The 15,758-nt window shown below is 38.5% G+C and overlaps 2 protein-coding genes across 2 annotated transcripts in view; both read left to right on the top strand.

The window, feature by feature from the left end:
* Positions 1–5,718, top strand: part of Pdcd10 (programmed cell death 10) — a 41,189-nt gene extending 35,471 nt beyond the window's left edge. Inside the window, exons 6-8 of the mRNA XM_013016261.1 lie at positions 1,496–1,574; positions 1,825–1,907; positions 5,235–5,718. Coding sequence (XP_012871715.1) covers positions 1,496–1,574; positions 1,825–1,907; positions 5,235–5,316 — 244 coding nt within the window. The 3' untranslated portion in view covers positions 5,317–5,718. The remainder of the gene's footprint in view (positions 1–1,495; positions 1,575–1,824; positions 1,908–5,234) is intronic.
* Positions 5,719–15,627: 9,909 nt separating this feature from the next.
* Wdr49 (WD repeat domain 49) overlaps positions 15,628–15,758 on the top strand; it is a 113,883-nt gene continuing 113,752 nt past the window's right edge. Inside the window, exon 1 of the mRNA XM_013016147.1 lies at positions 15,628–15,643. Coding sequence (XP_012871601.1) covers positions 15,628–15,643 — 16 coding nt within the window. The remainder of the gene's footprint in view (positions 15,644–15,758) is intronic.

Raw genomic sequence — 15,758 nt, 5'->3', positions numbered from 1 at the left:
AATGTGTGGTCATATTTGTTATCGTTAGTCACTCTAGATACCGTGTCACTATCATCACAATTGACAGATGTAGATACAGACATGGCCATATTACCCCAGAATGGTTTGTGTCTATCTAACTGTAACTTCACACCCTGTTCCCAGTCGCTGCTAATCACAGTCAGCTCTATTTCTATGTTAGGAACTTTTTTAGATTCCACGGAAGCATGGAGATGATGTGGTATTTTCTTTTGTGTTTCTTATTTCACTTAACATATTGAATGATACTATTTCATTGTTTTTTATGACTGAATAATATTCCATTAGTTGTATATACCATATCAGTTAATTATATAATATTATATAATCATCAGTAATGGCCACTTGAGGTGTCAGTTTCAGGCTATAGAGAATTTTTAATTTGTTAAGAAATCTCCATATTGGTTTCCAGAATGGCTGTACTAACATACATTTCCACCTACAACATGTGAGCGTTTCTTGTCTCTATAACTTTGTCAGCACATGTTGTCTTCACTCATTTTAATAATCATGGTTCTTTTAATATCCATGATTATTGTGGTTTTGATTTGCAATTTCCTGGTAACTAGTGATTACTATTGAGCTGTTTTTAAGTTTAGCTCTACTGCGTTTTGAACTCAAGTCCTTGTACTTGCTACAAAGATGCTCCACCATTTGAGGCATACATCTAGCCCTTTTGCTTTGGTTATTTTTGACATCAGGGTCTCATTGATGGCCTGGATCTTGATTCTTTTATTTATATTTTCTGCCATAACTGCATAACAGATGCATGCCACCAAACCCAGCCTTTTGTGTTGAGTTGGGTTCTCATAAGACTGGCCTGGAAATTGTGGTCCTCCCATATTTCTGCCTCCAATGTTAGCTTCCTGTATAGCTGGGTGTGTCCTGCTATTGGTTGAGATGGAGTTTCCTGCTGGTCTTTAAATGATCTTCTCAGTTATGCCTGCCAAGTAACTATGGTTATAAACTAGAACTTTGAATACTGGTCACCAGAGTTGGGCTGGTGGTGGGCATTTTTCCTTATGCCTGTTGGCCATTTGTATACTTTGTTTTAACCTACAGCACACTTTAAGCTGAACTCATGACCCATGGCTGTAATGCCAGCTACTCTGGAGGCAGAGACCATCGCAGTGGAAGTCAATGTGGGCAAAAGAAATTAATGAGACCCCATCTCAGCAAATAAACTGAACTGCTGGTGCACTCCTAACAGCCTAGCATTCCAGGAAATGTCAATAAGAGGATTTCAGCTTAGTCCAGCTTAAGCAAAAACAAGAAATAACAAAAGCAAAAATTGGAAGTGGTGATATAGCTCAAATGGCAGTTTGAGCTAGCATTTACTCTGTTCGCAGAGGACATGTAAAGCCCTACCTTCCAACCCCAGTACAGAAAAAGAGAGTAATTACACATACATAATGTATACTTGCACACACTTTCAAGAATACTTGGTTTCAGTGATTGTTTTTTCCTTCCCCAACAGGGACATAGCTAGTGCAATAAAAGAACTACTTGATACAGTGAACAATGTCTTCAAGAAATACCAGTATCAGAACCGCAGGGTAAGTTTCCTAGAAACTTTGCTAGTTGCCACTCCTTGAAAACAGCAACTTGATCATTGAAAATTGTGTCATTAATCATCAGGCTTGTCCTCAGATATAAATATGATGTTATATATATTTGGATAGCCAACTCCTAAAAATGCTCACCATTTCAAGTCCATTCTGGATTCTGTGCACTCTGTGGTCTTTGAGTTTGTCTTTTGTATTATTTCTTATTTAGCTTTTTTTTTCTTTCCTTTTATAAATATAGGCACTCGAACACCAAAAGAAAGAATTTGTAAAGTACTCCAAAAGTTTCAGTGATACCCTGAAAACATATTTTAAAGATGGCAAGTAAGTACTGTTGTTAGCTTTTATTTTAAAACTAGATGGCTTTGACAGGGTCCCGAAAGCATGCATTCCTCCGTTTCCTGTTGTGCTGATACACAAGGCCACCATGGGCACAGAGGCAGAGAGCAGGACGCGAGTGGTTCCTCCAGCGGCAGCAGCAGCTGCAGTCTAGGACAGTTGTCAGGGCTAGGTGAAAGGACCAGATGGCGACCGTGTAGCCTATGGCTGTTGCCCACACCCTCCATCCTCTGTGGGGTTTCCACAGACGGGATGGAAACTTCTGGGTGTGGCTGGGTTTCATCAACTAAAGCCTGAATTCTGTACCATTTCCTCCTGTCACATTACAGTACCTTTCTTTCGTTTATCTTGTTTAACTGTTTGGAAATGTAAAAGCGTTTTACTTTCCTTACTGATGAGGACCCACTGCTAAATCAGTTCTCCACCTCCACTAGCCTATGCTTTCAACTGGCACGTGGGCCAAAATTTGTAAGACCTTTCCATGTGAAGTCAGCTGGAGGTGTTAGGAGACCAGCGCACGGAGGTCAGAGCAGTGCTGCTCTGTCCTGAGAGCCGCAATCACCTGGGCCAGTGGGGAAAAAGCCCGCTGCCAAGGCTCCACTTGCCTGGTGTGGAGCCAGGGCCTCTTTTGGCAGACATATTGCTGGGCCTGCGACCTCCTAGGAGTGAGGAAGGGAGGCTTTTAATAGGCTTTCAGTGGCACTCTTAATTTGTTGCATCGTTTTTAGACGACTCTTTGTTCTTGACTCCACATATGGTATATACACGTGCACGTTAAGAAGGAGGCTAGGAGGGGGGGCACAGAATCAGAGGAAAAGGTGAAAACAAAAAAGTAAGCTAGTGCCAGTTCCTGAAGAAGCAGAGGTAGGTGGATGAAAGTCTAAGGCAAGCCTAGGGCAAAATTGAGAGACATTATCTGAAAAACAGACTACAAGCAAAGCATTGAGTTTTGGGGTTCAAGTGACAGGACACTTCAATATCTAATTATCACCAAAGAAAAAACAGTTTTCCAATAACTCCTTGGCAATCATAGCATCCAGTTGTATTGCTCAAAAAATATTTTGTGTTCTGTATATAAAAGTAATTTCATAAACGAAAAAAAGTAACAAAGAATTTAGAAAAATAATAATAAATTAATGGGAAATTTCCTAAGATTTGTATTCATATGATTAATGGTGAAAGGATATATGAGATAACATTAACAGCAAATTCTTAATTGTTAAATTTTTGTGATCTTTCAATAAAATGTAATGGAAACAAAAAAAGTAGACGGAATATGGAAATTGAACTTCAGGTTTACATACAGCTGCACATAAAGCACGATAGAAAACCTAGACATTCTTGTGTTCTTACATGCGTACTCATGCATGTGTATCAGCTGATGCAGAGCTTGTGTCTTCTGCATTATTGTTTCATAGACATTTCTAGGTCATTTCTAAAAAAAAATATATATATATATATATATATATATATATATTTTTTTTTTTTTTTTTTTTTTTTTTTGGCAGTGCCTGGGCATGAAGTCAGTGCCTTGTGCTCCCCAGCAAGTGTTCTCTCCTTGACCCATGCTCCGCCTTTCTCAGACAGGGTCTCTCCTTTTGCCCAGGGCTGTCTTGGACAGTGATTCTTCTACCTATGTCTCCCATTTTAAGATATTTCTTTACATCACCCCAGTAGAATATTACATTCATCACCAGTACAGTACTATAATGGTATTGTAAAAAAGTATGAAAGAACACCTGAGAGTGGTAATTTTCACAACTTGAATAGTCAAACTGTTTAATATATTTGAATTTAAATTATGAATTAAAGATCCTGAATTCTGCTAACAGGCTTCTGTTGTTTCATATACTGTTGCTGGCATCTAGGGGAAATAGCCAGCAGGGGTGTTCTGAGAAAGAATGCTCTTTATCATCCGGCACTAAGCCTGAATAACCACACACATTAAATGTATAATTTACATGATGGTATCATTGCTTCTGATCTTAATTAATTAAAATTATTGGAATAAGCACATTGAAAGGTAGAAATTAATTTAGAATCTCCATAATCTGAAATTGTTTGCTACATGTATGAATTATTCAAGCTCCCTGCTGCTAGTTTTTCTCGTTTGGTGGCTTCTTTATATTCCAGTGTCTTGGGTTTAAATACTGTGTTGTGAATTTTTTTTGCCTGTTTACTGAATGAAAGTGGAAAACATTTAATAGAACCTGATCTTATGACAAGGAGATGATGATTTTACAGTGATTCAGCTAAATCACTCCCAGTCCCTTTGCTAAGGATTGTCAAGATTGAAGACCGATTTAGCTACAGCACTGAGAAACGCAAACTGACCTCTTACATTGTATATATTTGTATATTGTATATTTTTTATTGTAAAGATACTGTACAGATGGGTTACAGTTACATGACTAAGGTAATGAGTACATTTCCTATCAATCATTGTTACCCCTTCCATTGTATTTCCCCTACCATCCCTTTCCTCTCCACCTCCTCAACTCCCTCCTCCCCCTCAAGTTGTAAAGTTCATTTTCAACGTAGTGTCTTGTACATCTCATTGTTACAATGGGTCAACCTGTATCCTTGTTTCAGCATTTTGTTATTATCCTTTCCCTCCCCAAATTAGAAAACTGTATATACGAGATACAGGGCACCGGAATCAAGTACAGTAACAACAGGGGTTATACCACCACATGAATATTTTTAAAGAATATTAATTATAGGATTATTTTATAATTGGCTCTTTTTTATTTTTGAAAGAATGTATATAGTTTGGGAAGAATCAGGCTTGAAGTAAGGAACTTTTTCTTAAGTATTTATCATGCTATTTTTGTACAGATCTTGAGACAGAATAATACTTGAAGGTTTTCTGTGAAACCACCACGACCACATGTCAGACCTCTTTTGGGGACATAGGAGTTTTTATTTTGTTAAGGTCTTTGAAGCACATAGCTGATTTCATTTTAAGTTCAGTGCAACCACAGCTGGAGACCGCATCTGAATCATCTTCTTTGTTCAGTTATTTGTTTGACCCATAAATAAAGTATGGTGGTTGAGGGTCATTAGCCAACCCTCCAGCACCTAATTTCCAACCACAACCACCAGGGGGCAGTAATTCCTAGATACTGTTTGAAAGACAGTAAAGCCATTAAATCCCAAACTGGAATTAAATTCGTAATTCTTTATACTAACTTGTCTGGTTTTCACTGTTTATTTATTTCATTGCTGTTATTGGCAGATGACATGAGTATAAATATTTTAAAAGAATTTTTGGATTGAAAGTAATGTGTGTTCTATTCTCTTTTTAAACAGGGCAATAAATGTCTTCATAAGTGCCAACCGACTAATTCATCAAACCAACTTGATACTTCAGACCTTCAAAACTGTGGCCTGAAAGTTGTATATGTTAAGAGATGTACTTCTCGGTGGCAGTGTTAAACTGCCTTTATCTGTAAATTTTAAAGTTTGACTGTATAAATTATCAGTCCCTCCTGAAGGGATCTAATCCAGGATGTTGAATGGGATTATTGCCATCTTCCACCATATTTTTGTAAAATGTAGCTTAATCATAATCTCACACTGAAGATTTTGCATCACTTTTGCTATTATCATTCTTTGAAGAATTATAAGCCAAAAGAATTTACGCCTTAATGTGTCATTATATAACATTCCTTAAAAGAATTGTAAATATTGGTGTTTGTTTCTGACATTTTAACTTGAAAGCGATATGCTGCAAGATAATGTATTTAACAATATTTGGTGGCAAATATTCAATAAATAGTTTACATCTGTTAAACATTTCTTTACTTGAACAAAGAAGCGTGTGTGTATGTGTGTGTCTATATATATGTATATATTATATATATTATATATATAATGTATATATGATTAAGACCAAGACAACTTGGTGTAATGTGTGAAGAACTTCTAATAGGAACTTTCTGAGCAATTTATCAAATAATAAAGCAAAAAGAATCCTGTATTTTTCCTTAATCACTCTGGGCAAAATGTAGCAATGCATATATTTTTGTCCATTGTTACTTATGAGATGTTATTTATTTTCAGTCCGTTGTGAATGTGTGGGAAGGAGATGGCAGTTTAGTGCCTTCAGGCTACAGTGCTGCTCTTTAAACTTTGTGATGTAGCTTTTATTCTGAAACCACCTATTTCTGGTATGCTAGAGACCCCAATTAAAATTTGCACATTCTCTTTTAAAATTAGTCACAATGAATAGTAATTAAAAGCTGTCCCAGTAATGGGTTTGAAATTGTCATGTGTTGATATGATATGCACTCTTGGATATTTGGTTTAGCATAGAGAAGTTTGAGGGAATTCTGTATCAAGTCCTCCCAGTAAGTGATTTCACTATTATAAACTAAAGGAGAATGTAGAATATAGAACATAGAATGTAGAATATCTTCTATAAAGATTTTAAGTGTTAAACTAAATGTAGTTTGCTATAATTTTCAAATGATTTTGAAAATATTTTTTGCTATAAAAACTACTTTTTCCTCCACTTTTAAGAAGAGATCTTTAAAGAATTATCGACAACATGAAAGTAAACCTGTCAAATGTAAACAAATACATGGAAGAAAACAAAAATGTCATAGATAGATGGTTAGGAGCTCATAATTTATGAACATTTTACTGAATTCTTTTACCTTCAAAGATACAGAGCCAGTGGACGAATAGAACTAGCTATTTTTTGGGGGGTGGGGGAATAAACCACCTTCATTCTTGGGAAAGGGTAGGACAGACTTTGAGTGCTTTATTTGTATCAGTTTTTCTCTCATAAACCAAGCAGTCACTCTCCTGTGATTTTTTTTTTTTACTTCCTGCACAGAATTTGCCCATCATCAGGAATGCCCAAATTACTTATTCATTCTGCTATCCTGTTCCTGGCTTGTGTTTTCATAAAACATACTTTTGGAAGAAAGGAGCCTCCTCCTCAAAATGTTGCAGTGACTTTCCTGAATCCTTCTAGCAGGGTTCAGTTGGTTGGTGGCTTTCCTGAGATCTTCAGAGAACAGGAAGGCAGCTTCAGAGGACACACATTTGTTGGCCACCTTTTCCTGTGCTGTGATATAGCCATCTGCTTTACTATTGAGGAAGCTAAGCAGACTTACCTAGCTCCCTGGCTGGGCCTTGCTAGTCTTGGAATTCTTTTGTCTCCATGCCCTGAGTTCTTCCAATGACTGCCTCTCTTTCCCATCTCAGAAACACATCTCACCCTTTCCTGGACCACGGGAAGATAAGAAATAAGGACCATACGAGTTCTTTCTAAAAATTGACCTTTCAAAAGGTCATTCTTCATTTGAAGACAGAAGCTTACCTTTTAATAAATTTACTAGGCAAAATGTAATGTTGACAAGCAGTAGAAGACCTAATTTGTTCAGATTAACCTATTTAAAGTTTTTCCTTTCTCATTTGCTTGTTTGTGTGTGTTGCCTAAAGTCTCCCTTGTTGGTCATTTCCCGGGCTGCCTTTCTCTTCTATGCTTTTGATCAGCATCTTCCTGTTCACATTTTCCTTTTGATATAGGACTAATGGAATGCATCAAATTGGAGGTTTTCTTGCTCAGAGTACTTCATAGGTGGCTATCATCGAGATACTACTTCTGGGCACACATCATTCTTCTCAATGGTGATTGTAATTTTATTCCACTGGTCTTGGTATAGCTGTTTGTCTAGTATGCAGTTATTACCATGTCTTTCTTTGCTGTGAGTAGGTAGTCATGGGCCATTTAGTAGGCAAACAAATTAGACTAACAGATGACATTTTGTAAATTGTTTTATTGTCATTACCATGTTAGGGAATACAATTTCCTCCTAACAGTACTCCCTAAAACATTCAGAGAGAGAGAGAGAGAGAGATGATAAAAATAGGGAAATAGAAATTTGGGCAACTTTTAAATAATTTGCCTTGTAAAGACACTAAGATGTTTCACCATAGTTAAAATATTTGGCTTTGCTAACAAGGGTAGGGATGAGAGCAAATATTTCAGAAAACCCTTCAAAAGACACACTGCTTAAAAATCTGCACACTTGAACAGGACATTATTTCTAAGTGGAATTCTAAATTAGAAAGCTTGAATTCAAGTGGAATCAGTGTTATTGTAGGGGACAAATAACGGACTCGTGGTCCATTTTGCTTACTTTTTGATTGCTGTTCGTGTTTAACCTCTTTGTTTTACCTTGGCAAAATTGTTTCAGAGAGTTTTTATGAGTTTGACAGTCTGACATTTATGTTCCAGGTAGAAGTGCTAGGCTGTTCCCAGATGTGTCACAAAGTTCTTAGTGAACAGAAGCTTCGTTATTTCATACCAACTCCAGAGGAAAAAAAAATAGCCACCTTTCTAAAACCAACTATGTCCAAGTATTTAAATATCTGCTTTTCATGTATAGTTATTCCATGTGTGTACACACTAACACATTTCTTAATGTGTCCTGTGCTCCCTCCCTGTGCTCTGTGTGACATAGTCAACTTTTTCTGTGCCCAGGAACCCACATGAAAGCAGCTGCTTCTAGACTGTTGCACACACTACTTGCTCTGCCTAATCCTGCTTCCTGTTTTTTTGGTCTTTAATCTGAGTAGTAGCTATCATTTGCTGGCTGTCTCAACTCAATGTCGAATCCTAATTTTGATCGCCAAGATTGAACTCCCTGTCTGTTCATGCTGTGACAGCCCTTCTTATTTTGTGGGTTTTTTGTTGTTGTTTTCCCTGGCAGTACTAGGTTTGAACTCACACTTAAAAAGCAAATGTCCTTTCATCAAGCCACACCTCTTAGTCCACTCTTGCTATAGTTCTTTTTCAGATAGCCTCAGGCCTTTTCCTCTAGACTGGCCTTGGGTGGGTTCTTCCTACCTATGCTTCTGACTTACCTGAGATCACAAATTCCAGCACTCTTAGCTTGTGTTGTTCTGTGTTGTATGTGGGGCTTTTTACCTGGGCTTAAACTACCTACCATCCTCCTGATCTCTGAGTAAGTAGCTGGGATTACAGGCATAAGCTATCAAACCTAAAAGCCACAGCCAGCCCATCTTTATTACTTTATATAAACAATGCTTAAAACAATGGTTGGCCACAAGAATTGCTCAATTGAGGTGTGGGAAAACAAATAACTGCATTCTTTATGGGAGAATCTACTTGCCATAAGCAAATGCTGTGATCCTTACTGATAACCCAATAAGAAAAACCAGGTAGAACAGCACTGGCTGTGGGGCTATTGTAGATTCTTGAGTGATGAATCCAGTAGAATGGAATGATGGTCCTATCAGAGAAAATGTTTGCAGAATTCACAGTTTTTCTTTCTGGCACTTAAAGTATGAGTGCAACAATACTGCAGGAGACATGATTTCTTTTCCTGCAGACTTTATAGAGTCCTTACAACTCCCTCCTTCCCCCTTAAATGTAAGTACTTCTTAAATGTAAGCTTAAATCACCTCATAGATCTTGTGATTTTAATCCTTTGATTTTGCAGGTGAAGATTCAGTAAAAAGGTGAGTTTCTTCCCCAAGGTCATGGAATTGGTATTTGTCACAGATCTCTCACATTTCCCCCCTTAATTTAAAATTTGACTCCCTCCTCTAAATTGATACCTCCCTTGATAAAGCCACAAGGTGCACCGTTACCATTTTGCATTTTCCAAAACAGGTAGATGACTGCTTTCTCCTCAGCTAACTGCACCTTCTCCACACCCTGCAGCAGAGCCGAGGACAATGATTGGCATGGCTGCATATGCACCACTTCCACACAGAAGATCATGCGTCTTCAGACAGTAGCCAGAGTTTATCTTGAGAACTACCACACCAAAATGTGTGGAGAGTACATTGGGATGCATCTTCTCTCGACTGGCATTTAGCCTCAGCAATGATTGCAAATCTCCATCTGCATTTTGCAAGATGAGGTTGGAGTACCTGGACCATCTTACTTGGACCATGGCTGCCCCTGCGGCTGGGAGCTAGGGGTGCTGGGTCTGCAGGACCTTTCAGCAGGTGCGCCGTGCTCAGGAGCGCTGTGTTCCGGGAGGGAGATTTTATTGTGGCAGTGTGCTCTCTTGGGACCGCAGCTTTCAATCTTTCGAAGTGCAGATGCTTTCAGGACTTTGATTTTTACAAGTCTGAATTCCTTTTCACTGCCTCCCCACTCCCTCTTTTGGCTTTTATTTTCTTTGCTCTCCTACACAAAATTTCTTAGAGGAAACAAAAGGTAAAGTGGCAATGTTTTTTTTACAGACTGGGGACTAGCACAATTTAAAAAAAATACTATGTAGGTAGTAGACCCAGGAAAAAAAATCAGTATGAAACAAAAGTGAGTGCAAAAGAATATACGTATACATATGCACACATTATATGATAGGTATATGTATTATGTATATATTATAAATAGAATACACAGGATGACACACCATTACTCTTTCTGTTATCCAGGATTTTTTTTGTTTGTTTAATTACTCAAATATTTGCTGCTTACGATGTGTCAGGCTCTACTAGGAGGTTAATATTACATTATTCCATTATGATCATGTATATTTATATTTTATATAAGGTTAATACTAACAATAAATGGTAATGTACCTTTCCCCCCATTTTTCCTGTAGCTCCATTTAGACAGTTGAATTTGTTACCAAGGATTCCCATGATAATTTATCATCAATCAGTGCCTTAGCAACAGAAATGTATTGCCTCTTAGTTACAGAGTCTAGAAGTGTGATAGAAAGGAGTTAGCATGGCTGAATGTCCTTTAAGGCACTAAGAAAGGATCCCTTCCAGGCTTCTTGCTCAGCTTCTGATAGTTCAGGGACTTGTGGCAGCAAGTCTGCAGGCTTCACACACCCTCCCTTTATATGTCTATAAATCTGAGCTTCCCTTTCCACTAGTGTATTGGATTAGGGGCCCACCATACCCGTTTGACTTAGGTGACTTGGTTAGTGTAATTGCATATATGTAACTGAGATATAAAGGGCTAGGGTAGAACACAGACATTTCAAGGGCACCTAGTTCTAGCCACAGGCCAATTCCAATATCATCTTCTACCATGCTCAGTCTATCACATTTGCTCAACTGTCTTCAAGCAAGCTTGTTCTTAATCGAAGTCATAGCTGCATCACTGTGACCTCTATACTTCATGACTATGCATAAGATCCCTTACTGATAGCTGCTTGTGTTAACAGGGAGGTGCCCTGTACATGTTAAGTCATATAAAAATATAGAATGAATGAATAAATCAACAAATAAATATTGACATTGCCCTTTCCAGTTAGCTTCTATTTATGCATACATGATTTTATTTGAGCCTAACGTAACCTTTGGGAGGTATGTATGTAGGAATGATTATTTCAGTATGACAGGAAACTGCGAGGGAGGGTGACCAGCTAGAGTGCAGAGTGGAGGCGGGGTCTCCGACTCAGACCCCCTGCCAAAACCTTACACAGTATCTTACCCCTTTCAGAAACTATTGTTTCCTAGTCAGGGATCTTCTTTTATCCTCTTTTCCTCCTCTGTTACTTCTGCTAGTGACCAGTGCTTACCTAAGATATGATTAAAACTCTCCACCATTTTCTATCATGAGGCAACCTGCCTGAGAAACTCCCAGTCTCTCCCTTTCCTCTCCTCCCCTTCCTTTTTCCCCTCCCCCTCCACTTACCTCTCCCTCTCCCTCTCCCTTTTCCTCTTCTCTTCCTCCTCTCCTTCCCTTTCCTCTCTCCCCTTCCCTTCCCCTAGCTTCTCCTCTTCTTTCTGTTCCTCCTCTCTCCCTGTTACTCTTTAGCTATACATATATCCCTTTGTTTATATATGCTATTTTATATGTTGCATTATATATTACCTATATTCTATGTACAATATATTTTATATTTTATATAATATGTAATTGTATATACTTATATAGTCTTATAATATTTAAGTATATATTCTATGATTACATAATATACCATTATAATAGTGTAATATACTATATAAATATATATCTCCCTTTGTTTGCCTTGAGGCTAAGCCATTCACAAGTCCATACTGAATTAAAGTCAACTTGTCATCTAGAGAAAGCTTTTAATGTGACATAAACAAAGTATGTGATTCTAATATCCATGTGTTCTAACAGTCAAAAGTCCACATTAAGATAGACTGTAAACACTTGAGTATTTTTCTCTTTTTATTTAAAACATGATTCACACAGGGCTAAGCGGGCGAGGTCTTCTCTGGAAAGATTTTAGTTGCCATTACCCTCTGACTAATCCTGAGGCAGAATTCATTTTTCCAAAAGGAATACACCCAATCATTGCACTCAACGGGAACTGAAATATCCACATAATGTCACTCTTGGAGATGGATTTAGAACCGAGGCCTTCCTAGAAACAAAGGAATTATTTCTAGAATCTCAGCCTCTATAAGAAATATGATGACATTTTATAAATTGCTTCATTTTGTTTTACAATGACAATATTCTGGTTCCTCTGTGAAATTCTACCTACTTACCCTGAAGTTTCAGGGATCTTGCCTTTCTCTGACTGCTCTAATGATGTTCACTCATATCATGCCTTAGCAATTTACACACAGCCTTCATTCTATTTTTCATTTTCCTCTTAATACCATTCTATGAGATGCTTTCATCTTTATAATACTGGATTATAATTATAATTACAATACTGAAAATTAAGAGCATCAAGATTTGAACCTGGTATTGTGACTCCAAATTCTAAACCCCTTTGACTCTGTTCCCTGGTGCGTACTTGCTTAGCTCCTTACTTTTTGTTTGGAAACTGGGTCAGAATTGACTATGGCTGTTAGCAGTAAGGACTGGATGCCTAGATAGACATATTAAATTGTACAATCTAACAGTGACCACACATGGAGCTTTAAGAAGAATCACGGGTTAAGTCATTAGCAGAACTCGCCTTATTCAAGTGGCATTCTTATGTTATATGGTTCAAAAGGAAGAAATGATTAATTGTCCTTTACTTCTCTTATCTGTTATATATGAGGAAATATTAAGTATCTTGTAGGGATATCATGAGGTTTTAGTAAAATACCGTTAGTAAAAATGCTTAGTGCAGTCTTAAGCTTATATGGGGGATTCAATAATTGTTCATTTCCATTCCATCACATTCTTTCAGTCTTTTCCAAACCTGTTTCTCAGTGGTTCTTTTCAAGCAGTTCTTTTAGGACTGTGTTTTAGTGGTTGCACACCTAGATGCCAGTGTTGAATGTCAAGGTGCCTTTGCCACGCTATTCTAAAGCGTCTAATAGAAGAGAATGAAGTATTCTCTTAGAAAGGCCACATAAGGGAGTTGGGTGGCCTTGTTCAGGGTAACCTCCCAGTAGGTGGCTTCCTAGTGAAATGCCTGTAGGGCCTAGAGAGTCACAAGTGCCTGGCAACAATGACACTGGATTTCGAAGACAAGGGTGTGCTAAAGCAAAGGGCACAGACTTCTGTGGCTGGGGATGTCCCACATCATTTGCAAAAATACTTTTAAATCACCAATTGCCAGTACTCATTCAGTGGATTCTAAAAGTGCCTACTGATAAAACCATAGCAGCCTTTTTTCCCAAGGAAAAAAAGTAGCTGCAATTTGCTGTCTATTATTTCTCTATATATTGCATGAAATCTATCAATTATGTAGCTAACAAAAATATATACATACCACTGCTTGTTTGGCTAGAATTTTACATATGATGGTCTATAATACAAAATTGTATATTTACTTATTTAGAATATGATAGTTCATAAATTCCATCTTCCAGTACTTGAAAAGTCTAAGGAAAACCGTTATAAAATCTCATCTCATTTTGAACATTGTTCAGAAGATCCAACAAGGTTAACATTCTGTTGCCTAAGGTCTAGCAGGAAAGTTGTGTCTTGAAAAGATAAAAATTAATCTAAAACCAATATTTGCTGTTACATGAGCACAGGTGGACTTATCTTTCCTTTTCTGTTTCCAAGGGAAATCGGCGGCAAAGAGGAAGCACATGTTTGCATGTTACATAGAACTCCTGTATGTAAAAGACATGCTTTGTTTCAAAAGTGCTTGGATTTTTTTTATTTTGTTGCATGGCTTAAAACCACAATCTAAAATTTTGCTCCTCTCATCAATTTTCTAACATCATTTACCCATGTCTCTCCAAGTCAGTGCCATCTAAGCTCTCCTTTGCTGATAAATAACTCATCAGTGAATTTCATTTCCCCTCCATGTGATTTTACAAGGATTCAAACATCACCAGGCTCTTGTGTTGGGCAATGTAAAATTACAGACATTAGGGAGCTATCACTTCTGTTCTTAGGGAGTTAACTTGATGTGTGAGATACACAAATAACTAATTCTATTACAAGACAGAAAGAAAAAGTGTTTTGGTTAAAGTATATTTAAAAATGTGCTGTAGTAGGATAGTAGAAGGGGTAATCAATTCTAACTGGGAAGATCAGGGACTAAGGACAGGAACTAATATTTATTACGTATTTTAAAAGTTTAAGTTGTCCTGGAGCTTTTCCCAGGACTCTGGGAGGAGGCTGCCTTTACAACTGCAGTATTTGTTTCCTGGGGCCATGTTGAAAGGGCTGGGTTCAAGAGACAAGACAGTTGTGGATTACCCCTTTTCTGGCCTGGAGAAACAGGAAATGGGAGAAAGAGTGTGGACTTAACTTTGGTGGGAAACCCTACTGGGAAAGGAAAATTTGGTTTCAAGTCCAATAAGAAAAAAAATGAAGAGAGAATTGTAGGGGAAGATGAGATGGCTGGAGAATTCTAGGCCAAGACGTAGAGTGTTATGAGAAGAGGCTCCAATTGTAGTGGAGGACAAACATGAGGACAGTGTGTGTGTGTGTGTGTGTGTGTGTGTGTGTGTGTGTGTGTGTAGTGTGGGAGGTTGTGTGTCTGGAGTTGCATTGATGAGGATAAACTATGGAAGAAGAAAAGGGTAAAAACTTGATAACACAGACTAGGACGAGTCACAAGTGTCTTTCTGCTCAGTGGGAAGAGTTTCAATCCCACAGAAATGCCAGTGGACAGACAGGTCAGCTGACCCAGCCACCTTGTGTGCTCACTGACTGCATATGGAAACATGGGCTGCCCCATTCCTATAGAAGAAGGGAACTCCAACAGGTGCTTAAAACCTGCTTTTACCAGGACCCTGAATAAACCTGGGAGCAGGATGGAGACCAGGCATCCCTGTCCTTGTCCTGAGCGATCTCTCGTGTAGTCACTTTGCAGCCATCTTGGAATCCAGGAAGAGGAGGAAGAGGAGGCCCATGTGCCAGGCCTCAGTGATTCTTCCTGTGACAGTGGACATCAGGCCTCCCCTCATGGAACCCCAGCTCCCCAAACTATCTCGGAACATACCTGTGACTTGGGACTATATTTCCTAACTTCTCACCCTCTGCCCCTGATTCTCTCTTTTCAATGGAGGCAAGGGTCTGTATCCTGCACTTTCTGCACACAGCCAGCCGAAGACACCTTGAAGATGTCTTCCCATCCTGCCATCTAAGAAGTGTCCTTTCTCTGGCCTTCACCGTGTCTCTCTACTTGGCTCACACACAGTAGTGGCCAGACCTGATGCATGGAACTCCAAGTGTTTGAGCCTGGAGGTCAGAAACTCCAGTTGCAGAGCCAGTGTCAATTTGTGTGTCTTTTCTCTATAGTGACCTGTCAACAAGGAGCACGCAGACCATGGTCATTCTGCGACGTTCCCCAGGGCCTCCTACTGGATGGGCCGCATGGCGATCTTCACAGGTATAAATTAATTGAGTCATGATAAGCAAGGAGGTGAATCTCAGCAGGCTGGGGCTACTCATGGATTTTATAGTCATGAACCTGCAAATACACCATACTGGTACAAGGAAGGTGG

This window comes from Dipodomys ordii, unplaced genomic scaffold (assembly GCF_000151885.1).
Source record: "Dipodomys ordii isolate 6190 unplaced genomic scaffold, Dord_2.0 Scaffold30, whole genome shotgun sequence".
Lineage (NCBI taxonomy): Eukaryota > Metazoa > Chordata > Mammalia > Rodentia > Heteromyidae > Dipodomys > Dipodomys ordii.
Note: the sequence above shows the minus strand (reverse complement) of the source record. Positions and strands in the feature narration are given on the sequence as shown.